The sequence below is a fragment of the Betta splendens genome, chromosome 2, assembly GCF_900634795.4.
Source record: "Betta splendens chromosome 2, fBetSpl5.4, whole genome shotgun sequence".
Lineage (NCBI taxonomy): Eukaryota > Metazoa > Chordata > Actinopteri > Anabantiformes > Osphronemidae > Betta > Betta splendens.
In genome coordinates this window covers 14,406,400-14,432,242 of record NC_040882.2, presented here as the reverse complement: position 1 = coordinate 14,432,242, position 25,843 = coordinate 14,406,400, and the positions used below count along the sequence as shown (strand labels likewise).

The window sequence follows — 25,843 nt, the reverse complement described above, 5'->3', positions numbered from 1 at the left end:
GATGTCTCTGCATACAATGCCTTCGCCCTTTGAAAATCAATCCATCCCAATTGGGAATCCTCTAAATCCAAAGAAGGGTGTCTCGGAAAAGCCGGGCCACATGCTGATGACCCCAACAATTGCAAGACGGCATCGAACCCCACGTTCAAGAACTAATGATGCCATTGTTGCTAAAGATTTGTGCACACTATAGGTTTGTCTGGCCAGACTGTAGGAAAACAATACCAGACTATGAAAGAAAACAATAAAACAGACTATAAGAAAACAAAAAAAAGACAGAAATAAAGACCAAAAAGACTGAATGAAACAGACTTAAGTTAAGGAAAACTATTAGAGAGAAGTAATAATAATTACTGTATGTACAAGACAATTGAAGAAAAACTCTTTCACTGTCTTGTGCAACATCTGACAGCAAGACACCTCAACATTAATTTTTGCTTTCAAACTTATGCCCGGTTAAATGCTTAGGAAGAGATCTAATGTGTAGTTTGGGTATTTGATTGATTTCCACTCCAGACGGAGTGCAGGTTACATCTACAGAAAATAAATAATCTAAATAATCCCTCTTTTGTTGGTGTTAACTTCAGCTCAGCTGTGCTCTTATCATTGGCTGCTGAGGGGGGGGGGGGGGCTGTAACTGAGGCCCTCATACAGGCTGCATCACAGCTTGTTTCCCATGTGATACGACCTCCAGAGATGCATCTGATCTGTCCTGTACAGCACATGTGTCTTCTGGTCCGGATGAGAGGTTTGAAGAGTTATGATTTTACACACACACACACACACACACACACACACACACACACACACACACACACACACACACACACACACACACACACACACACACACACACACACACACACAGACAAACTGACCTTAACTTCCCTCTTTGCGCTGAGCAAAAAGATTTTTGATTTTTATTCTACAGTTCCACACGTCCCTCTTTGAAAACAATATGGAGACAGATGCAGGACGTGGGTCCTTTCTTGAACAGATGTCAACGGGGTGAAGACTGGTGAATGACTTCCGACCCCATGTGACGTATTCACCTACTTTGCATACTTTTAGAAAACCTTTTTTATTCTGTCTGTCATGCACAGCAAACAGTGAACTGGGTACCTCCACATTCTAATGTTTTTTTAGATATTTTGTTCAGAGGACGCTCTGACACAACACACACAGACATGATGTAGGTTTGATCAGAGGATGTGAACCAGTGGTCATCACACCTAAATCTGACCACAGACCATGTAAACAACAACACCCTCTAAAAGGAAGCCATAGATGGCGTTACTGCAGACACCACTAAGCTACTGAAACACTGGATGCTACAGGCCACAAAGAGAGCCTGTCAAAATGAGTTTGTTCAGACAAAGGTTATTTTTCTGGGTCATTGTAATCACAGCTGATGGCAAATCCATCTCACCCAACAGAGTTGAAGCAATTTGAAACCTGCCTAAAACGTGCACGTTTTACTTTTACTGTCTTCGAGGCCCCACTCAGGTTCTGATGCAGACGTCTTCATCGTCCACCTTCTGTCTCACTGTGGACGTCTGGGCTGAACAACGTTCACTGACCTCATGCTTGCTCTTCAGCAAGCTCCTACTTTGGATCTTCCTGATCTGACTCAGTAAACTAGCAGAAGGAGCGCCTGTTAACATCCACACAGACTGCATAGATGCTTTTAATGTCACACTTTGGTGCTACGGAAGCTTAGGAAGCTTTTGAAGTCTGATTGCAAACCTATCTTACACCATCATAAGGTTGCTGCTTTGCTGGACATTGTCCTGCCACCTACAACTAATGCTGTTTGTAACTGTCCGACTCACACCATCAGTGACGACTTGTTTCTGCCGACATGCAGCTGTAGACGCTGCTGCAAAGGTCGCTGCCCGGCAACTCTTCCCTCTCCTGATCCTCATTTCCTCTCCTGATCCTTGTTTCCCTCTCCAACACTCTCTACCCTCTCCTTCCTCATCTCTCCCTGTGCTTTAAACATTTTCTACCTCACAGGAACACAGACTCTGGCAGACGAATGGTTCCACTTGTAGCCATGGAGTCTGGTTTGGGCCTGATGACAAGCCGTGCCGCCCAAACACTTTTTCCCCACAATTCAGATTTCCCAACAGGTGACACGTTCCTGAGAAAACACACACGAGCAGTCTTAAGTTGCCAACGCTGGACGACGTGTAGACTCTTCACATAACAGAAGTGACAGTGGCTCAAACAACATTGGGAGGGAAACCTGGCAGTGATGACAAATCCTAAATGTCTCTGTGATCAGCTGATCACAACCTGAAGGACCCCAACAAACTGTCACTGTCCACCATCAACACACAGGTATGAAACCATCTAACGCTACTGTTCAACAGGACGAAGCGAACCGTTAGGAGAAATCAATTGCAACCATGCTGTTAGAATTCATTTTATGTTACTCTGATTATTACCTTGATGATATGATGTTTCTGTGTAATTTTACACTTTTTGTGAATGAGAACATTTCACAACAACAAATAGTTCAAATGGTTATAAGACAACACAAGCAGCAAATGCATCATCATTCTGGTTAATCCCTGATTCTCTAGATCCAAATGTACAATTAAAAATCCAAAAGCATGAAATGTATTTTAAGATTATATGAAACAGAACCCCACTGGAATTATGGTTAACATACATTAACTGTTTTATTACAATCAATGGCGTTTCATTAATGTTATGATGGCATGAAGGTCATGTCTGAACAATTGGCTCTTACATCCCAGACGGCAGAATCAAATGACAGTAGACATGTTGTTAGCAAACGACAAACGAGGCATGTGTTATGTTCGAAGAGGCATGTTGTACTTGTATCCCAAATAATACTGATTCTAATGGTACTGTGGCGAAGGTGTTGCACGGCCTTCAGAGTCTCAGCTAACTCTGGTACAAATTCTTCCTCTTGGAATTGGCTAGACGAAATATCTGGAAAGTGGAAATCTGTTCTCATGTCTGCAGCTGTTTCCTTTATCATTGTGATGGCTGTGATTCTCTTGCTTGGTTGTTGCGTTATCCCACTGATTAGAGGGCTTGTCATGCGTGTGACCTCAGCAGCACTCTCGTATCAAATGACACAATGCACTATGTTCAGAAACCCTGACTCTAATTCACTTAATGAGTTTGATGATGATTTTGGTACCCACAAAAACAGCTCCCAACCTCCCTAAGTTACCTGCATTTTATATGAAGCTGTATTTTTGAATTTTGATGAGTTAAAACACTTATTGTTTTATTTGCAAGGGTCTTTTATTATTAGGAAATGCTATGTTTGACAATTTTTATTCTTAGTGTTTGATTAATGTATAATAAAAAGGGGGGAGTGTTATAACAGTTAACAGACAGAGAGACAGAACTCCCTGGCCTTGGGTTTGGGAGCTAGAGTCCAGATTCTATCAGGCAGAGACCACTATTGAACAATCTAGGTGAAATGTCAAGTACATAAAACAGATGTAAGACAAAACACAAGTTATTAATTGCAGAACATTAATCATAAATCATATAAAAAACACACAGAATAAGGAAGAACACTTTTTCCCCATACAATACTTAAAACTGATATGACAACCCGAATGAGATGAATTCCATGCACACAATGGGGCATAAACTAAAGGATAAGACTATATGATAAGACATTATTTTCATTACACAGGCCAGTGCTGTGCAGACATTTTTAAGGGCAGAGACTGACAGAGACTGTGGCTATTTGGGCTTGAACGAGAAAGGTAAAACCCAGAGTGGAGTAGGAAAAAAATTAATTATTTGCCATTGTTCAGGGCACTTTGAATTGTGAGGGCAAATAGGCAGTGGCTATTCCCCACCCCGGGCACGTCGCTGACGCAGAATAGAAAAGAAACTGAAGCTATTATGGCTGACATCTAAATTATGTTTAGCCTAGTTTTTGTTTCAATGTTGTCTTTCGCCTATTGGCCTAATGGTGATGCCACACAACCTTTACTGGGGCACGAGAAAGGCAGCACATGTAACATCACAAATACTTTCCCACACTGTTTACACTAGAGAGAAGCCTCATTATTGTGAACACGTTGGTGTCTCCGTAAATGACTGCTGTCAGAGAATGCTTTTCCACACTGTTCACACGAGTGAGGCTTCTCTTCTGTGTGAGAACGTTGGTGAATCAGTAATTGACTGCGTTGAGAGAATGCTTTTCCACATTGTTCACAAATATGAGGCTTCTCGCCAGTGTGAACACGTTGGTGAGTCAGTAAACTTCTGTGTTGAGCGAATGCTTTTCCACACTGTTCACATGAGTGAGGCTTCTCTCCGGTGTGAACACGTCGGTGAATCAGTAAATGACTGCGTTGAGAGAATGCTTTTCCACATTGTTCACATGAGTAAGGCTTCTCTCCTGTGTGAACACGTCGGTGAATCAGTAATTGACTGCTGTCAGAGAATGCTTTGCCACACTGTTCACATGAGTAAGGCTTCTCTCCCGTGTGAACACGTTGGTGTGTCAGTAATTGACTGCGTTGAGAGAATGCTTTTCCACATTGTTCACAAATATGAGGCTTCTCTCCGGTGTGAACACGTCGGTGACTCAGTAAATGACTGCGCTGAGAGAATGCTTTTCCACACTGTTCACAAGGATGAGGTTTCTCGCCAGTGTGAACACGTTGGTGAGTCAGTAAACTTCTGTGTTGAGCGAATGCTTTTCCACACTGTTCACATGAGTGAGGCTTCTCTCCCGTGTGAGCATGTTGGTGAATCAGTAGATGACTGCGTTGAGAGAATGCTTTACCACACTGTTCACACGAATGAGGCTTCTCTCCAGTGTGAAAACGTCTGTGTATCATTAAGCTATTGCGCTGAGAGAATGCTTTTCCACATTGTTCACAAATATAAGGCTTCTCTCCCGTGTGAACAAGTTTGTGTCTCATTAAATCAGGTCTGTGACCGAATGCTTTTCCACACTGTTCACATGAGTATGGTTTCTCTCCTGTGTGAACACGTTGGTGACTCTGTAAATGACTTCTGCAAGAGAATGCTTTTCCACACTGTTCACATGAGTATGGTTTCTCTCCAGTGTGAACACGATTGTGGATTGTCAACGTACTTGACCTTTTAAATGCTGCTCCACATTCGGTGCAGGTGTATGGTCTTTCTCCTGCATGAACTTGCTGATGACTCTGTAGGTTACCTCTGCCAGTAAATGTTTTGCCACACTGGTCACAGCTGTATAGTTTCTCTCTAGAGTGAAGCTTCTGATGATTCTTCAGCGCTGATGATCTGGTGAAGGTACGGTCACATTCCTGACAAAGATACTGTGTTGAGTATCGTCTTCCTCTTTGTTTCTAAGGTGACAAATATACAAAAGAAAAATTAAGCTCACGATCGCACCAGAAACCTTCAACACCAAAAAATTGAAAGGTCTCTGAGAAACTTTGTTGCTTCTTATTATACTACTACTATTACTACTGTAAATCTACTATAGTGGCAGTAGTAGGTAGTAGTAGTTTTGTGAGTTTAAGCCTCACACAGTAAATTTTAATATAAAAAGTTTTCTTTCATAAAAATTCCAATTACTTTGTCACACACTTTCTGGGTCTTTCTGCTTTGTTTACATTGACTTGGAGGGAGCTGCTGTTGTCCGTGCCCTGATGACAGGCCTTTTTGTCTCAACTCTTTTAAAGTGGCTATTGTTTTGGCTTTTGTTGAGCATGCTTTGCGTGTAATAATAATTTAGTTACAATCACTTTTGGAAAACTTGTGTTTTATTCAAGAATTTGAAGCTGTCTATATGACTCGGACAGCAATTCTATCACATACGAGTGCTTCCTTAAAAATAAAGAGCTGTAACATAACACTGGCAGTAAGAGCCCACTGAAAAGTCTCAACGCTAATGCATACCAATGACTACAGGCAAACAACACGCAAGATTCAACAGCCTTCAATCGGATCTAATGTAAACATCTTGGCCGTGTTTGGCAGCATGAAGCTCGTAAATTGGTAAAAATCCACAAATTAGCCGCACCGTTGCAGATGCAGGGTTTACCGTAATGGAAAAAAGTAGAATCTTATAGTCCAGGAATTATGCTAAATGTTTACTATGTTGTGTTGCTTGTTGCTCTTATTTGTAATTATTTGTAATAAAATATTCTAGCCAACACAGAAAAAGTGAGACAAGAAGAGGTCAAGAAGGACAAAACATAGTCATGAAAACTCAGACTATGGAGTCAAATTAGGGTCAGGCTAGATTTATGCGTACGTAAACCTATCTGTGTGTGCGTATCCAGATTTGTACCTGTAGACTTAGTGGGGCTGTACCACGCTTACACATATTGATTGAGGCATTAAAATTACACGCTCATTGTGGCTAAATTTACAAGTAAAATTAAGGTGACCCTAATTTGCCTCCACGCTCTGATTGGCTAATGAACAAGGATGTTGTCGCAGTCCTTTGACTGGACTGGACAATAGAAAAACAGGTTAGAAGTTGGAAAAAGGTCTAACAATACCGTTTTCTGTACTTCCATGGTTGTTCGAGGAGGCAGGTGGATCCCAACCTGTTAAAGAAAAGACAAGAGGACGACAGTGAAGCCGATAAAGTAACAAAATAAATTAATATAAATTAGCATGATTACATAAAAGTATATACAGATGCTTCAAAATCACCCGCTTCGGAGGTTATCACCCGTAACATATGGGCTGATCAGTACTTATCTACATCGGTACACATCTGTACAAAGCAATAGTGGAGGGAAGTGTAATATGAGGAGCCAATATTATTTTTGCCATACTGTCTTACTAATGTTGTTGCTTTACATTAGATATAGATTTTAAATTAAGTCAGTAAAGACATTATTGTGTTCTGTTTTTAATTCGAAAAATAATTGAAAAGTATCGGAATACTTGTTTGTATCTGTACCAAAATGTTGGTATAGCGACAACACTAAAAGCAGATTTTCAGCATAACATAAGGCTGCTTTGAATAATATATATGTTTATTTTTCCATTCATATTCATATGATCTGAAAATAATAACTTTGCAATTCAGCACCACTCCAATTTATTAGCTTAAGTACGTAAATAACTAGTCATCAACATGAATCAATAAGAACAATTTACAGAACACTGCCAAAATATAATAACAAAATAAAAGTATGAAAGCATTTAATGATTCTAGGAAATTTGGTTTTGGCAGATTCTAAACATTTTAAATGTAAATATTTATAAGTGTGAATTCGTTTCAGCTTGCTTTTTGGTGGGGATTACAATTTATCAATCAGATTTGATTAAAAAAAGGTCAAGAGAAAAACTCGTGTTAGAAGTTGTGACGTTTAAAAGAACCAACGAAGTTTAGAACAGAGAGAAAGCCCAATAAAATAACCACAGATCAAAACCAACGGCTCTGATGAGTCACCACGAGGCTGCAGTCAAAGACCGTGTCGAAAAATAAAACATACAGGGCTTTCACTGTCCACTTTCATAATTTCCTATTTCTGAGCTCAGACGTAAAGCCTTTCTTCTACTGACCCGGCCGGTTCCTCCGTTCGTTGCGTTGATTGCTGTTCGGTCCCGGTCTTTGGCCCTTCGTCCCTCCGTGTTGCTTTCCGTCGCCGTCGTCCGTCGTCGTGTCGAGCCTCACGGTCTATCGCCTCCCGTCTCGTCCCGGTGATCAGCTGATCACAGCGTCCTCTGTTTTTGGCGACGGATTCCTTTCCCGGTGGAGCTGTAGTGGGAGCAGGTCTGTTCCAGTCTGTCTCCCTCTGAGCAGAGAACCAGGTCCTGTGGAGGGTCGAAGGACCTTGATTTGCCAGAGAAAACAGAGGAGACGTCAGGTCGCGCGCGTCTTTATGACGTGAGGCTTTCGCTCCGCCCTTCTGGTTGTCGCATACGCTCGCATGGAGGTCTCAATGTGAAACGGGACCCTGGGTTGTCCCAGCGGGACTGTGAGTGTTTTGTGGCCCTTTGTTCTTCTAACACAGGAAATTCCGTGTTTCTGGAATAAGCTATCTGGGGAGTTTAGTTAACTACATTTTAGTGTCAATGTGTGACCACTGAATAAACTCCTTTCGTGGTAAAAACTTTGTCATAAGGTGTCAAGTTTAGCTAGAGTCAAATTAAAAATAATTCTTTATTAGTGTTAACTAAAAATATATGTGATAATATGTGAAAGTGGTTACAGCTCACTTACTTGTTTACTATAAATGTCTCATATTTATCTAATAAAATGCATTTTTTTCATTCACTCTTTATTTGTAATTATAGTTATACCCTGTATAAGGGAGCTGCTATTTTGGAAGATAACATGTACAAAAAACAGGTACAATTTAAATTTAGTTTAAATTAGATATTTAATTTGATTTTACGTTTAAGTAACTATTAACTAACTAAGCAACTAACTCTCAGCTCATTAAATTGAACGTGCAGTGTGTAACAGCATATTACTTTTATCACCAGACGACCTGCGTCTGGCCAATGACCTGAATGATTTCTACTGCTGCTTTGATAAACAATGGGTCAGTCCTAACAACCTCCCTCCCCAGCCATTGTGCAGCAACAGACCTCCCTCCACAGCCCCACCCGATCCACCCACACAGCTTCACACCTCAGTGTCCCCCACCCCCTTCACACCTCTGTCCATCAAAGAGGGAGATGTGACCAGACGCGGCTGAACCTCTACAAAACTGCAGGCCCGGATTCTGTCACCCCCTCCACCCTGAAGCACTGTAACAACCAGCTGTCTCCAGTGTTCACAGACATTTTTAACACCTCACTGGAGATGTGTCATGTGCCAGTCTGCTTCAAATCTTGAAGAAGAATCTTGTGAACAAAAAAAGAAAAGTAACTGTAATGGAAAAATTTTACCTTAGTGCTGTTTCTTATCCAACACACTCGTCATGTGCTGGTTAGAAGCAATACTGAACTGAACATTCTTACACAAACAACTAATCTCTTGTGCCCTGACGTACATCAAGTCTAAACATCCGATGTTCCATTTGACTGACTAATAATTTATGATATTGTTGTTCTTTTTACACCCGGACTCTGGCTCCATCCTATCTGACTCCCCACCAGACCCAAGGCTGTTTTAAAGCGAATGCATCTTGTCTTGAAAGCTCTGTGTTCCTTCCTTTGGATTAACAGACATGACGATGCAGAAGTGAGAAAGCAAACATTCTCAACTCACAGCGAGATTAAGGTGGCGCAAACAATTCTCATGCTGCAGAGAGACATTCCACCAGAGCCAGGAGGAAAGGGGTTTAAAAGGCAGAAGCAACTGAGGATCGTGGGCTCTTCGTGCCCCTTCGTGTGTGTGTGCACTGATCTCCCCAGCTGGTTTTTGGTTTGTTGATGTGCACGATCAACATCCATGCTTTTTATTTGCTTCTCCCCATTATTTTATTTTCTTTATTATTTCAATAATCGCACAAAGGACAACTCTCTCTCATCTACTTCTTATGGAAAATTTCCATCACAGTAACTTTTCCAAAACAGCCAAGACAATGAAAAAAAAAGTTATGGGCTTCCAAGATGTCTTGTTTGCCTTAGCTGGAAGTTTCATCCAGCTCTCATCTTTTCCTCCCAGGTATGATTTTTTATTTTATTATTTTTATTTTATGACTCTTCAGGAAGAGTCTCCACCCGGGTGCCGTTTTTAAAAACGTTTTATTATTCACATATGCAAGAGAAATAAAACCACAAAGACAACGTTTGGATTCCTCTTGTCCTTGAGCCGTCAGAAACCCCAAGAAGACAGGAAACTACAGTTTTAAAATTCATAACTTGGGTCAACTGAAAGTCTTCTCTTTTCATAAGGAGTGAGCATTTGGTTATCTTGACCATTACCTCCCTGTGCTAGTGGCAGCGGCTGAGAAAGGGGTTTTAGTTTTAGAAGTTATGAGACGTCTAGTATCTGCTTAACTGATAATGGAGAGGAGAGGAGAGTTTTTTTAGGACTTAAAGTTGTGTCACCCTAAGTGGTCTTTGATGTCAGATCTAGTTTTTAGCTGTTTTTAAAAGGAAAGAGTCTTTTGTGCTCTGTTGTGGAAAAATTACCACGAGGGTTTCTAACTGGCTCAATAAAGAGAAGAATCCAAAAAGTGACTTTGTAAAGTTATTTCTAGATATGCATATGAAAATGAAAGAAAATATCAATAAGTATAAGACAGGCACCGGGTGGAGAGGACAAGTTGATGCTCACGCAAGGTGCACACCAGAGTTCTCTGAAAACATCTGCTTCCCTGTCCTGGAGTACTTAAGACATTAAAGATAACCATCTTCCTCTAACACAAACACCCTCCCATTCATTCTCTAGACAGAATGAGCTTAACGTCAGGAAACAGCACCAAGTCTATAATATTATTCGACAGTTGACATTTCAGGTTTGCTAAGTTTGCAAAATCAGAGGTGAGAAAGAGGATCTTGTTGGTGCACTGGGGTTCATGTGTCACTCAAAGGGCACCTTGTCCTTATCCAAGTCAGACACTGTCTCACAGGGTAATAAAAAGAGAACGGGCCTCCTGCTCACAAAGGAGAACTACCCCTCCGCTCAGATGTGCTCTTTGCTACTTATGTCCGGTCACTGAACAAACACTTTAAGTATGAGAATAAATCAAATGATATTAAGGCATATAAATGATCAAAATAATCAACATTAATGGATAATATAAAATTTACATCACAGCTCCATATCTTGGGAATGGGTTAGAGAAGAGTATCTCATCATAAAATCATGTTTATTGTAAGAGTTCACATCACCTCGGTCCAAATGTGGATTGTGGACGCTTCAATTCTCTGCATGGAAACAGAAAATTAAAAAGGTAATTCTCCCCGTGCTGTCTTGTTTGCTGAGCTAGAAGTTCATCCAGCTCTCGTCTTTCCTCCCAGGTATGATTTCGTTGGACATCAGGAGACTCTTCAGGAAGATGCTGATCTCCTGCTGAAGATCCTAAAGCTGGAGAGCGACATCAAGTTTCCTCCTGCCTATGATAATGTGACTACCACCGGTTCTGTTTGGGGCTGGTTTAAAACAGTGCCCCTAGAGGACAGGAAAAGGCTGTACAAGCTCTACGAGGGAGACTTCAGACTGTTTGGTTACAGGAAACCAGTTGAATTACTGGATGCTTGAGATAAAATCAAATCCACGTGGCTGCTGAGTCGTAGAGCAATCATCACAGCAATCAAACTTTGTTTATACAAAATACATCATATTAATGTTTGTACATGTGGTGCTAGATCAATAACTTTGTTTGACTCTGATCATGTGTTCAATCTGGACACAAGCCACCAAAAGTTACTTCAACGTCATGTTCATTCTAGATCCCATTCTGCCCCTTTGTGGCTGGCTATTTAACTTCTCCAAGCATAAAGATATGGGGGCCACTCAAATCAAGGAAAATAAATCTGAAAAAAAAGGCTGCTTCTGCTAAGGACAAAACATTTTATATATATTGGCACAAAATAACATTTATCTAGTTAATTCAGTTTAATCTTCACTCTGAACCACAGAGTAGAGGATGTTCCCTTTCACAGAAGCCAAGAAGACTGAAGACTGATCTGAAGGGGGCTCTCAGGACCTGCAGCTACTTCAACAAGGCAGAGAAAGGTCAGCCTGAGAACCAGAACCAGCAGAGGAACCTGCATATTCTGTACATGGTTGAAATGAGTTTACTTGTGTTTTACTTGTGTTTAACACTTGTCTGACACTGTCAAAGAAAGAACAACGTCAAGAGCCTCCTGGGTGACTGAGAATCTTCACCGACAGCATCCTACTATCACTTTTCAGTTCAGTGTATCTTGCCTTGTACCTGCATATTGCAGTAATTTTTAGTTTAAACTTTGTTGTTCAGTTGCTATTATTTTTATTGGTCTAGTGTCCTTCTTCAAACTGCATTTTTGTTTTGTCCTTTGCAATTAAATTCATCAGACTTTGAGTTTATTATTGTTACTTTTAATAAAATCAAAGCATTTCTGTAAAAGGCTTCGTTGGTTTTAGTTTGTTTTCCCGTAACTAACAGATGTGAAAACACCTTTGCATTTATTATATGAATAATATAATATTGTTTATTAAGAACTAAAGCATCTTTTCACAATATTCTCTACTACAGTATATGTCCCCAATAAATAGTAGCAGATGTAGCACTATCATTACGTAGTTTGTGTTTCTAAAAGAACAACTAATAGAAAAGCAGGTTTACAAGAAGTATTAAAAACATGTATCAAAGGCAGCCTGTTTAGCAAAATTAGCCCATGTCAATACAACTTCTTACAAGAATTTCAGATTTTTAAAGTTTAACCCGCTTGATGATTTCTTCACGGTCACGTTCCTTCTCTCTTGTTGCAGCTACGTCTTCATCCGGCATCTGAGCCATTACACCTTTAGCGTAGCGCTTGGCACCCTTGAAATATTTGACCATTGGAAAAAAATTTCTTCAGAAATGAAAATAAAAATCAGGAATAAAAATAATGACTCTATAGAACCATGAAGAACCATGGACATTTTTACAACACCCACAGCTCCGCCAGCTGGAAATGAACGAATGACTCAAAATGATTCGTTCACTTTACTGTTCGCGAGTTAAAGATCCGAGTCAGTTAAAAAAATCAAACTTCCCATCTCTAAAAACCAGCCACTGGTGCTTTATTACAGTCTCCTGGATGTCTCTGCATACAATGCCTTCGCCCTTTGAAAATCAATCCATCCCAATTGGGAATCCTCTAAATCCAAAGAAGGGTGTCTCGGAAAAGCCGGGCCACATGCTGGTGACCCCAACAATTGCAAGACGGCATCGAACCCCACGTTCAAGAACTAATGATGCCATTGTTGCTAAAGATTTGTCAGGTTTTCGTTCTTGGTTTTATTTTGAAAGGACTTTTCTGTTTTTGATCCCAGTTTCCAGTTTTATTTTGTAAGCACTTCCGTTTCTTATCACACCACAGCAGTTCCCGCTTCACTCCCGGTCCTCATTACACTCACCTGTTTTGTATCAGTAATCAACTCCTTGCATTTAACCACCACCTGTCACATTAGTTCTCTGCCAGATCGTTGTTTGTGTGTACCCGTCATAGCTCCCAGTTTCCTTGATCCTGTCCGGCCGTGTGTTACGTACCTTGTTTCTGGACTGTTGACTCTGAGCCTGCCTTATCCCTGTCTGTTCTGTCTGCCCTGGTGTTGTACCCGCCTGTTACCGACCTTGCCTGCCTGACCACGATCTGACGCTCGATGATTCTGGTATTATATTTCTCTCGTGTATGAACCTTGCCTGTCCCTGACGTCGTCTCTGCCTAACCGGAATAAACCACCTTTTGTTCACCGTCAACCTGTGTACGCTGTGCATTTGGGTCCTCATCCGAGCGCCTACCGTGACAGAACGATCTGGCCAGACTTGGACCCAGCCAGCATCCAGCCTCCGTCTAGGTCAGTGACTGTTTTTGTTTCTTATTTTGGGTTTTGTTTTTTGGCGGCGAGTCCCATTCACCTGCGGGGAAAATGGAGTTTACCTGCGCCGAGCTACCTAGTGATCTACAGACTTATTTTAAAATCCTCGCGGAGGATTACCGACAAGCGCGTAACCCGGAAAACCAGCGCAGCGCCGTGGAGGTGGCGATATTGACTTTGGAGGACGAGGACAGCGTGTTAGAGCGCTCCAGTGTTCGTCGCCTCTATGAGCGATTGTGCGCAAGGTTCAATGAACTAAGCGACGCGCTCCGCACCACGCCAGCGCCGGTCGCACCGCCGATGGTTTTGGTTTCCTCCTCCCCGCCCCGTCGGACCGTCATGTCTGCACCAACCTGCCCAGCTCCATGTTTGCCCCGCTGGGAGGATTTCCTGCTCTCATGCGGTCCCCCGTCTCCAGTCCAGCCGCGCGCTGTTCAGTCTCCAGCTCAGCCGCGCGCTGTTCAGTCTCCAGCTCAGCCGCGCGCTGTTCAGTCTCCAGCTCAGCCGTGCGCTGTTCAGTCTCCAGCTCAGCCGCGCGCTGTTCAGTCTCCAGCTCAGCCGCGCGCTGTTCAGTCTCCAGCTCAGCCGCGCGCTGTTCAGCCTCCAGTTCAGCCGTGTTTTGCCCAGCCTCCAGTTCAGCCGTGTTTTGCCCAGCCTCCAGTTCAGCCGTGTTTTGCCCAGTCTCCAGTTCAGCCGTGTTTTGCCCAGTCTCCAGTTCAGCCGTGTTTTGCCCAGTCTCCAGTTCAGCCGTGTTTTGCCCAGTCTCCAGTTCAGCCGTGTTTTGCCCAGTCTCCAGTCGCAGTCCAGCCTCGCCACGCTCTTGTTCTAGTCCAGTCGAACCCAGTCCAGTCGAGCCCAGTCCAGTCGAGCCCAGTCCAGTCGAGCCCAGTCCAGGTTTCAGCCCAGTCGAGCCCAGTCCAGGTTTCAGCCCAGTCGAGCCCAGTCCAGTCGAGCCCAGTCCAGTCGAGCCCAGTCCAGTCGAGCCCAGTCCAGGTTCCCGTCCAGTCGAGCCCAGTCCAGGTTCCCGTCCAGTCGAGCCCAGTCCCCAGTCCAGTCAAGCCCAGTCCCCAGTCCAGTCGAGTCCAGTCCCCGTCCAGTCGAGTCCAGTCCCCGTCCAGTCGAGTCCAGTCCAGTCCCCGTCCAGTCGAGTCCAGTCCAGTCCCCGTCCAGTCGAGTCCTGTCCAGACCCCAGTTCAGTCGAGTCCTGTCCCAGTTCAGTCGAGTCCTGTCTCAGTACAGTCGAGTCCTGTCCCAGTACAGTCGAGTCCTGTCCCAGTTCAGTCCAGTCACGCGCAGGTCTTGTCCCAGTCAGAGGACACCACCTGTCGAACGGGTGCTAGGCACACCCGATCAGGCCCGACGTCTGCTCCGTCGAGCTCGGCGGTTGCAAGCAGCCAAGCCGGCTCCGGAGTAGACGCCGTCTCAGTCGCTGCCGGCTCTAGTGAGGAGCCTGAGAGCAGCGCCGCCGGCTCTAGTGAGGAGCCTGAGAGCAGCGCCGCCGGCTCTAGTGAGGAGCCTGAGAGCAGCGCCGCCGGCTCTAGTGAGGAGCCTGAGAGCAGCGCCGCCGGCTCTAGTGGGGAGCCTGAGAGCAGCGCCGCCGGCTCTAGTAAGGACGCCGCTCCTGTTCCTGTCGGCCAAGTAGAGGTCGTTCCTGTTCCTGTCGGCCAAGTAGAGGTCGTTCCTGTTCCTGTCGGCCAAGTAGAGGTCGTTCCTGTTCCTGTCGGCCAAGTAGAGGTCGTTCCTGTTCCTGTCGGCCATGTAGAGGCCGTTCCTGTTCCCGTCGGCCATGTTGAGGCCGTTCCTGTTCCCATCGGCCATGTTGAGGCCGTTCCTGTTCCCGTCGGCCATGTTGAGGCCGTTCCAGCTCCTGTCCTAGTCCCCGTCGGCCAGGTTGCGGCCGTTCCAGTTCCTGTCCCAGTCCCCGTCGGCCATGTTGCGGCCGTTCCAGTTCCTGTCCCAGTCCCTGTCGGCCCGAGAGAGGTCGCTCCAGCCCCTGTCACCCTCGGAGCCGCAGCGCACGCCGGCCTCCAGGAGGAGGCCGCGCCTGCTGCAGCTCCTGCGCACCTCCAGGAGGAGGTCGCGCCAGCTGCAGTTCCTGCGCACCTCCAGGAGGGGGTCGCGCCAGCCGCGGTCCCGGCGCACCTCCAGGAGGGGGTCGCGCCCGCCGCAGTCCCGGCGCACCTCCAGGAGGGGGTCGCGCCCGCCGCAGTCCCGGCCCACCTCCAGGAGGGGGTCGCGCCCGCCGCAGTCCCGGCGGACCTCCAGGAGGGGGTCGCGCCCGTCGTAGTCCCGGCGGACCTCCAGGAGGGGGTCGCGCCCGTCGCAATTCCTGCCGCACCTGCATCGGTTCCTGGCGGCCCGGCTCCGGCCGCACCTGCACCTGGGTCTCGTCGCGGTGGTCCAAGGTGGACGCCGCTGGTTCCTGTGTCTCGTCGCGGTGGTCCAAGGAGGACGCCGCTGGTCCCTGTTTCTCGTCGCGGTGGTCCAAGGAGGACGCCGCTGGTTCCTGTGTCTCGTCGCAGAGGTCCAAGGAGGACGCCGCTGGTTCCTGTGTCTCGTCGCGGAGGTCCAAGGAGGACGTCTCCACGTCTGTCTTCGCCTCTGGTTCCTGCCTCGTCTCTACGTCTGTCTTCGCCTCTGGTTCCTGCCTCGTCTCCACGTCTGTCTTCGCCTCTGGTTCCTGCCTCGTCTCTGTCTCTGCTGCCGGACTGGTGGCCTCGCCCTCGGCGCATCCTGCTGCTTGGATGGCGCTGCCTCCTGCGGCGCCGTCCGCCTCGACTCCTCAACCTCCTGGATCAGCGTCCGCCAGGAGGACATCGCTGTTCGGGGGGGTCCCCGTGGACGCTGGCCCAGCCCAAGGGCACTGGGTGTGCCCCCCTGCCTCAGCGGCGGCTGGGCAGGATCTCGCCGCGTCTCCACCCGCCTTAAGAGGGAACAGCGAGACGTCGTTGTTGTTCATGCATCGTGGACTTTGTTCTTGTCTTGTGGACATTCATGTTGGGTTCTCTTGATTATGAGACTTGTTCTTTGTTTTTCTGGTCAGCCTGTGTTCGGGCGTGAATTCTGTTTGACGGGGGTTCCCGTTTTGCCCTCCCCCGGTCCGCCCTCCGCCCGCCCTGTCTGTGTTCTGTGCGGGTTGTTTTTGGTTCTGACCCTCCTCCGGTCCTTCCTCCACCCACCCTGCTTGTCTGCCTGGAAGGGGAGGGATTCGGTCCCTCCTCCTGTGACCACCCTCCGCCCGCCCTGGTTCGGGGGGGGGGGCTTCCGTGGGCGCCGTGGAAGACGCCCTAGAGGGAGGGGTACTGTCAGGTTTTCGTTCTTGGTTTTATTTTGAAAGGACTTTTCTGTTTTTGATCCCAGTTTCCGGTTTTATTTTGTAAGCACTTCCGTTTCTTATCACACCACAGCAGTTCCCGCTTCACTCCCGGTCCTCATTACACTCACCTGTTTTGTATCAGTAATCAACTCCTTGCATTTAACCACCACCTGTCACATTAGTTCTCTGCCAGATCGTTGTTTGTGTGTACCCGTCATAGCTCCCAGTTTCCTTGATCCTACCGGCCGTGTGTTACATACCTTGTTTCTGGACTGTTGACTCTGAGCCTGCCTTATCCCTGTCTGTTCTGTCTGCCCTGGTGTTGTACCCGCCTGTTACCGACCTTGCCTGCCTGACCACGATCTGTCGCTCAATGATTCTGGTATTATATTTCTCTCGTGTATGAACCTTGCCTGTCCCTGACGTCGTCTCTGCCTAACCGGAATAAACCACCTTTTGTTCACCGTCAACCTGTGTACGCTGTGCATTTGGGTCCTCATCCGAGCGCCTCCCGTGACAAGATTTGTGCACACTATAGGTTTGTCTGGCCAGACTGTAGGAAAACAATACCAGACTATGAAAGAAAACAATAAAACCGACTATAAGAAAACAAAAAAAAGACAGAAATAAAGACCAAAAAGACTAAATGAAACAGACTGTTAATGACTAATAAAGGGAAGAAAACTATTACAGAGAAGTAATAATAATTACTATACGTACCAGACTATTGAAGAAAAACTGTTTCACTGTCTTGTGCAACATCTGACAGCAAGACACCTCAACATTAATTTTTGCTTTCAAACTGTTATGGCAAAAATTGTCTCTTCCTTATTTCTATGTCTCTTCCTTATTTCTATGCAGTTATTATACGAGTTATGACTTATGTTCTGCAATTAATATCTTATGTTTTGTCTTACTGTATGCATTTGACATTTCACCTAGATTGTTCAATGGTTGTCTCTGCCTGATAGACTCTCAACTCTAGCTCCCAAACCCAAGGTCGGGGAGTTGTGTCTCTGTCTGTTGAGACTTGGTGCTCCTTTCTCACAGATAGTTGGACGTCAGCGATGCAGGTGTGAGAAAGTAAAAATCTTCACACACACTGCGACAGGGAGGAGATGGTGCATGTAATTTGATTGGGTTGGAAAGACATTCCACCCTAGTCGGACAGAGAAGCTAAAAGGCAGAAGCAACTTGAGGATCGTGGGCTCTTTGCATCACACCTTCGTGGTGTGTGCACTGATCTCCCCAGCTGGTTTTTGGTTTGTTGATGTGCACGATCAACATCCATGCTTTTTATTTGCTTTCCCCATTATTTTTATTTTCTTTATTATTTCAATAAATCGCACAAAAGGACAACTCTCTCTCATCTACTTCTTTATGGAAAATTTCCACCACAGAAATTGGCGTTGTCGGCAGGATCCCGCGGCAGGTCGTCTGGACGGTGTGACCAGGGACGATAGTCCTGAGGACTAGGGTCGCTCAGCCTCCAAACCTCTACAGACATTCAGAGCTGGGAGGACTGCTCACCCGTCTGGATCGCCTCTGACGAGATCCGCGAACTCAGATTCAAACTCAAATCCTAATTTGGCTCGGCGAGAGAGATTCCTTTTGATTCGGGAAAAAACAAAAAGATTGGAACTTTTATTTTTAATTTAGCTGAAACATTTCAATTGGTTGAAAAAAAAAGAAAAGAAATCTTCTATTTGGTTGAAACACTAAATTTGATTAGGAAAATTATTTTTTTCGAGGAAAAAAAATATAGTAATCCCAATAATACATGTTCTTAATTAGGTCAAAGTCTGCTCTGGGTGGTGAGACGGCGGTTGCTAAGGTTTGGCTCGTGGAACCGAGCTTCCGTCTGTACTGAGGATACAGACATGTTTTTTTGATCTGTGCGTGGTCCACACATGGGGGACTGAGTATAAAAGACGGCTTCTGAAAGATGGAGTGCGTTTGCAGAGTGAAGTATTTTCAAGATACGAGGGACCCGGGCCTAGAGGGGCCTAACGTTGAGGAAATACTTCGTGAAAGGCTCTGTCGCCAGATCAGGTTGGTTCCCTTTTTACGGAGACGTCCGATAAAAAGACATTTTGGGAAGGTTCCGGCCGGAACACACAAAAAATCTAAGGCAGGAAACCGCCGGACTCTGAAAGACGGGTTCGGGGCAATTTGAGTCTTCACCACCAGACAGCAACCGTACAAAACTAAAGGTAATTAAAAGTAAAAAGTTAATATGGTTATTAGTGCGTTTCATGTTTCCATGAGTGGGAAACTGGTTATGGGTTCAAAAGGATAATCGCTTTGTGTAAGGACATACGCACCTTAAAAGAAAAATTAGAGACAAAAGAAAATACTTGAAAAAGCAAAACTATCAAAACTAAAGCCCTAAAAGAAACAAAAGAGAGATGAGAGTAACAGGAAAAAAGGAGATAACAACTCTGGGGAAGAATTGTTTGCACTCTGCCACACACACACCACACACACACACATATCATGCCAAGAGCAAATGCTCCCATTGTTTCTGCTCTTTGTCCTAATGCAGAACTGAGCGTGATGAGGGTAAATCCGGATCTGGACTCCTTTCCCACCATCAGCAGAAGAACCGAAGGAGAAGAAGCGCCGACCAACAACCAGAACAGGGTGGAAGCTCTGACACCACAGCAGCTGGAGGACACACACCACAGCATGGACGCCTCAGCGACTCTCACAACGTCTGCAGCCATCACGTTCTGGGCTCATCAGATGAACCAGCTACTACAAGCGTGTGTGTCTGACACAGACACCTGCTTATGACAATCAGCAAAGGAAAACAAGGACAGAGCAACAGCAGAGAAGACGTGCTCTGACACAGACACTGGTTGAAACAACAGGAGAGGCTTCAGACGTGATCGGCCCAAAAGAGCTGCATCTGAGGATCCAGGAAAGGTCTGTCATCGAGGAACAACTGTCCCATTGAAAGGCTTCACCCGCTGGCGCTCACATCAGACTGATGGTTGGGGAAGGAGGAAGGTGACGGTTCCTTTTCACGTGACGTACAAGACGGTACCGCAAACACACACACACATTCATACACGCAATGAAGAAACACGCTTACAGCTGATACACGCTCAAATTCATGTTCATGCTTATCTGCTCGCAATGAAGAATCGCTTTTTGCTTTGAAAAATCCCACAGAGTGATTTTAAAATGATGACAAACAGCTAAATGACAACTGCTGCATGACTTTACAGTCTGATGGGTTCAAACTATTTTAACTTGCAACAAATTCAGTAATAAAATCCTCTATGTTTCTAAAAGGGTTTGTGCACAATATAGGTTTGTCTGGCCAGACTAGAAGACTATAGGAAACAAAACAGACTATAGAGAAAACAAAACAGACGGTAGAAAAAGAAACAAAAAAACAGACTATAGGAAGACTGAGACTGACTGAAACAGACTATTAATGACTATTAAAGGGAAGACGACTATTAGAGAGAAGTAATAATAATTACTGTACGTACCAGACTATTAAAGAAAACTTACTGTTTCACTGTCTTGTGCAACATCTGACAGCAAGACACCTTAACATTCATTTTTGCTTTCAAACTTGTGCCCAGTTAAATTTTTAGGAAGAGATCTCATGTAGTTTAGATATTTGATTGATTTCCACTCCAGACGGAGTGCAGGTTACGTCTACAGACATTCTAAATAATCCCTCTTTTGTTGGTGTTAACTTCAGCTCAGCTGTGCTCTTATCATTAGCTGCTGGGGGGGGGGCTGTAACTGAGGCCCTCACACAGGCTGCATCACAGCTTGTTTATGATTTCACACACACACACTGACAAACTGGCCTCAACTTCCCTCTTTTGGGATGAACACAGGTCTGCGCTTGCGATTTCTTTTCCTAACGAACAAAAAGATTTTTGATTTTTATTCTACAGTTCCACACGTCCCTCTGTGAAAACATGATGGAGACAGATGCAGGACGTGGGTCCTTTCGTGATCAGATGTCAACGGGGTGGAGACTGGTGAACGACTTCTGACCCCATGTGACGTATTTACCCACATTACATGCTTTTGCTTTTATTTTTATTTTCAGAGGACGCTCTGAGCCAACACTCAGCCTTACAGGAAGCCCTGTTTCCCTGTGGCTCACACACAGACATGATATAGGTTCAATCAGAGGATGTGAACCAGTGGTCATCACACCTAAATCTGACCACAGACCATGTGAACAACAACACCCTCTTAAAGGAAGCCATAGATGGTGTTACTGCAGACACCACTAAGCTACTGAAACATTGGATGCTACAGGCCACAAAGAGAGCCTGTCTAAATTACACTTTGTTCAGACAAAGGTTATTTTCTGGGTCATTGTAATTACAGCTGATGGCAAATCCATCTCACCCAACAGATTTGAAGCAATTTGAAACCTGCCTAAACCGTGCACGTATAAACAGCTGATGTCTTTTCTAGGTTTTTGTTCTTATTGTAGGACTTTCGTTCCTAAATTAAATGTCTTTGAGGCCCCACTCAGGGTTCTGATGCAGACGTCTTCATCGTCCACTTCTTGTCTCACGTGGACGTCTGAGGCTGAACAACGTTCACTGACCTCAAGCTTGCTCTTCAGGCTCCTACTTTGGGTCTTTCTGATCTGACCCTACACGACCTTTCACTCAAACAGTGGATGAGAAATCAGGTTGTACGACTTCTGTTGTTTTGTCCTCATACTGTCTTTGATTCTTTTGGAATAGATCACATCTTTCTACAGCCAGATGGCTTAGATACAACACCACCTTGCTCAACATGCTGAAAATTACTATCAAGAGTCCGTCGTGAAGTCTGGCGCTTTGCAAAGACACTGCTCTGCTCAGGCTGCAGAGTTGATCGCGTTGACTGAAGCTAGTAAACTAGCAGAAGGAGAGACTGTTACCATCTACAGACTCCACAGATGCTTGTGACACTTTGGTTCTCCTTGGAAGCATGGGAAGCTTTGAAGTCTGATTGCAAACCTATCTTACATCATGATAAGGTTCTGCTTTGCTGGACGCTGTCCTGCTGCCTACAGCTAATGCTGTTTGTAACTGTCCAACATCAGTGACGACTTTGTTTCTGCCGACATGCAGCTGCAGACGCTGCTGCGAAGGTCGCTGCCCAACAACCCCTCCCTCTCCTGATCCTCGTTTCCTCTTGTTCCCTCTCCAACTCTCTCTATCCTTTCCTTCCTCATCTCCCTGTGCTTTAAACATTTTCTACCTCACAGGAACGCAGACTCTGGCTGACGAATGGTTCCACCTGTAGCCTTGGAGTCTGGTTTGGGCCTGATGGCAGCCGTGCCGCCCAAACACCTTTTTCCCCACAATTCAGATTTCCCAACAGGTGAAAACAGGCGACAGGACCATTACACCATCCAACCAGGGGACTGGGCGATTGTTAAGGACTTCAGGAGGAAGCATTGGGACTCCAAACGATGGCGAGGCCCCTTCCAGGTCCTTCTGACGACCCACACGGCTGAAAGATCGCAGTGAGAGTGACTTGGATCCACTCCATCCACTGCAGGAAGGTCCCAGATCCAACAGACGACCCTCCATCTACATCTACACCACACGAGAAAGCCACCACTGACGAAAAGAACTGAGAAGGACGACCCTCGCTGTGCTCACACACGCACTGAGGCGAGGCTGCGTTGACCGTTCAGCTAAAGGTGTGAGCCAAGCGCCGCCTAAATATGCACCGGTGAATCACACTATCAGACCATACATCTACACACATGTTTCTGAGAAAACACACACACGAGCAGCCTTGAGTTGCCGACGCTGGACGACGTGTAGACTCTTCACATCACGGGAGTGACAGTGACTCAGACGACATTGGGAGGAAACCTGGCGGTGATAACGAACCCCAAGTGTCTCTGTGATCAGCTGATCACAACCTGAAGAACCCCAACGAACTGTCAATACTTCAACACACAGGTTGGAAACAATCTAACGCTACTGTTCAACAGGAAGAAGCAGATTGTTACGAGACATCAATTGTAAACATGCTTTGTTAGACTTCATTTTATGTTACTTGGATTATTGCCTTTAGCATATGATGTTTCTATGTAACTTTACACACTACTTTTGAATGAGAAAATTCACAACAACAACAACACTGAGTTTAAATATCCTGAAGTTGACTTGGTGTTTAATTTGCTCACAATCACTTTATTCACTGCTACAATTAGTTCTATCCTTCATCTACAGATGAAAGACAACAGAAGCGGAAATATGCATCATCATTCTGGTTAAATCCCTGAATCTCCTATTCGCTCTAGACGCAAATGTACAATTAAAGATCCGAAAGCATTAAATCTATCTTAAGAATATATGAAACAGAACCCCACCGGAAACGTATGGCTATCATACATTAATTGTCTTTATTACATTACAATTGAATGGCCGTAGACACGTTGTTAGCAGAGAAAGGAGGCGTTTGTGTTATGTTTGGAGAGGCATGTTGTACTTACATCCTGAATAACACTGATTCTAATGGTATTGTGGCGAAGGCGCTACACGGCCTTCAGAATCTCAGCTAACTCTGGTATAGATTCTTCCTCTTGGAATTGGCTAGACGAAATGTCTGGAAAATGGAAATCTGTTCTCATGTCCACAGCTGTTTCCTTTATAATTGAGATGGCTGTGATTCTCTTGTTTGGTTTTTGCGTTATCCCACTGGTTAGAGGTCTCATCATGCGTGCGACCTCAGCAACACTCTCGTATGAGATGACACAATGCACTATGTTCAAAAACCCCAACTCTAATTTACTTAATGACTTTGACGATGATCTTAGGCTATCTAATCACAAAATATAATCTGATACAAATATGATTATGAGCTTATTTTCTTCACATGCCAATACAGAGGTTATTCTTGTATAACTACCCAAAAACAGCTCCCAACCTTTTGTCCCTTAGTTACTTCCATTTTATGTGAAGGTGTATTTTGAATCTTGATGAGTTAATACCCTTATTGTTTCATTTGCAAGGATCTTTTATTATTACAGAATGTGATGTTGACAATTTTTCTTCTTAGTGGTTGATTAATGTGTAATCAAAAGGGGGGAGTGTTATGGCAAAAATTGTCTCTTCCTTATTTCTATGTCTCTTCCTTATTTCTATGCAGTTATTATACGAGTTATGACTTATGTTCTGCAATTAATATCTTATGTTTTGTCTTACTGTATGCATTTGACATTTCACCTAGATTGTTCAATGGTTGTCTCTGCCTGATAGACTCTCAACTCTAGCTCCCAAACCCAAGGTCGGGGAGTTGTGTCTCTGTCTGTTGAGACTTGGTGCTCCTTTCTCACAGATAGTTGGACGTCAGCGATGCAGGTGTGAGAAAGTAAAAATCTTCACACACACTGCGACAGGGAGGAGATGGTGCATGTAATTTGATTGGGTTGGAAAGACATTCCACCCTAGTCGGACAGAGAAGCTAAAAGGCAGAAGCAACTTGAGGATCGTGGGCTCTTTGCATCACACCTTCGTGGTGTGTGCACTGATCTCCCCAGCTGGTTTTTGGTTTGTTGATGTGCACGATCAACATCCATGCTTTTTATTTGCTTTCCCCATTATTTTTATTTTCTTTATTATTTCAATAAATCGCACAAAAGGACAACTCTCTCTCATCTACTTCTTTATGTACCATTTCATCAAGAACGGCAATGATCTTCAGTTAGAAAGTGAATCATTGTTAATACTGATTAGATGAAGCATCGTCTCTCTGGCAGCTGACCAACAACAAGCGCTCCATTATTCTTATTCACTATTATGACAAACTCTCACAGCTTCATCTACTTCTTTATGGAAAATTTCCACCACACAAACTTATGCCCGGTTAAATTCTTAGGAAGAGATCTAATGTGTAGTTTGGGTATTTGATTGATTTCCACTCCAGACGGAGTGCAGGTTACATCTACAGACATTCTAAATAATCCCTCTTTTGTTGGTGTTAACTTCAGCTCAGCTGTGCTCTTATCATTGGCTGCTGAGGGGGGGGGGGGGGGGGTGGGGGGGGTGGGGGGGTGATGCATACAGGCTGCATCACAGCTTGTTTCCCCATGTGATACGACCTCCAGAGACGCATCTGACCTGTCCTGTACAGCACATGTGTCTTCTGGTCCGGATGAGAGGTTTGAAGAGTTATGATTTTACACACACACACACACACTGACAAACTGACCTTAAGTTCCCTCTTTGCGCTGAGCAAAAAGATTTTTGATTTTTATTCTACAGTTCCACACATCCCTCTGTGAAACAATATGGAGACAGATGACAGGACGTGGGTCCTTTCGTGAACAGATGTCAACGGGGTGAAGACTGGTGAACGACTTCTGACCCCATGTGACGTATTCACCTACTTTGCATACTTTTGAAAACCTTTTTTATTCTGTCTGTCATGCACAGCAAACAGTGAACTGGGTACCTCAACATTCTAATGACACATTCTAATGTTTTTTTTAGATATTTTGTTCAGAGGACGCTCTGACACAACACACACAGATATGATGTAGGTTTGATCAGAGGATGTTAACCAGTGGTCATCACACGTAAATCTGACCACAGACCATGATTTAAACAACAACACCCTCTGAAAGGAAGCCATAGATGGCGTTACTACAGACACCACTAAGCTACTGAAACACTGGATGCTACAGGCCACAAAGAGCCTGTCAAAATTACAGTTAGTTCAGACAAAGGTTATTTTTCTGGGTAATTGTAATTACAGCTGATGGCAAATCCATCTCACCCAACCAAGTTGAAGCAATTGGAAACCTGCCTAAAACGTGCACGTTTTACTTTTACTGTCTTTGAGGCCCCACTCAGGGTTCTGATGCAGACGTCTTCATCGTCCACTTCTTGTCTCACGTGGATGTCTGAGGCTGAACAACGTTCACTGACCTCATGCTTGCCCTTCAGTCGGCTCCTACTTTGGATCTTCCTGATCTGACCCCACGCGACCTTTCACTTAAAAAGTGGATGAGAAATCAGGATTGTACGACTTCTGTGCTTTTGTCCTGCAGCCTATTTTCCTGCTTCAACCAGCTGCTGCTGAACTTCCAC

The 25,843-nt window shown here is 44.8% G+C and overlaps 1 protein-coding gene and 1 long non-coding RNA gene across 2 annotated transcripts in view; one reads left to right on the top strand and one right to left on the bottom strand.

Moving 5' to 3' along the window:
* Positions 1-1,576: 1,576 nt before the first annotated feature.
* Positions 1,577-25,843, bottom strand: part of LOC114851049 (zinc finger protein 470-like) — a 30,693-nt gene continuing 6,426 nt past the window's right edge. The window contains exons 2-3 of the mRNA XM_029142581.3: positions 6,513-6,560; positions 1,577-5,348 (exon numbers count right to left, since the gene is read on the bottom strand). Of these exons, the coding sequence (XP_028998414.1) occupies positions 4,053-5,348; positions 6,513-6,530 (1,314 nt within the window). The 5' untranslated portion in view covers positions 6,531-6,560 and the 3' untranslated portion in view covers positions 1,577-4,052. The remainder of the gene's footprint in view (positions 5,349-6,512; positions 6,561-25,843) is intronic.
* Positions 18,673-24,398, top strand: LOC129603850 (uncharacterized). Its single transcript, XR_008694079.1, has 2 exons — positions 18,673-22,708; positions 22,982-24,398. It is a non-coding gene; the product is annotated as an uncharacterized LOC129603850 (long non-coding RNA).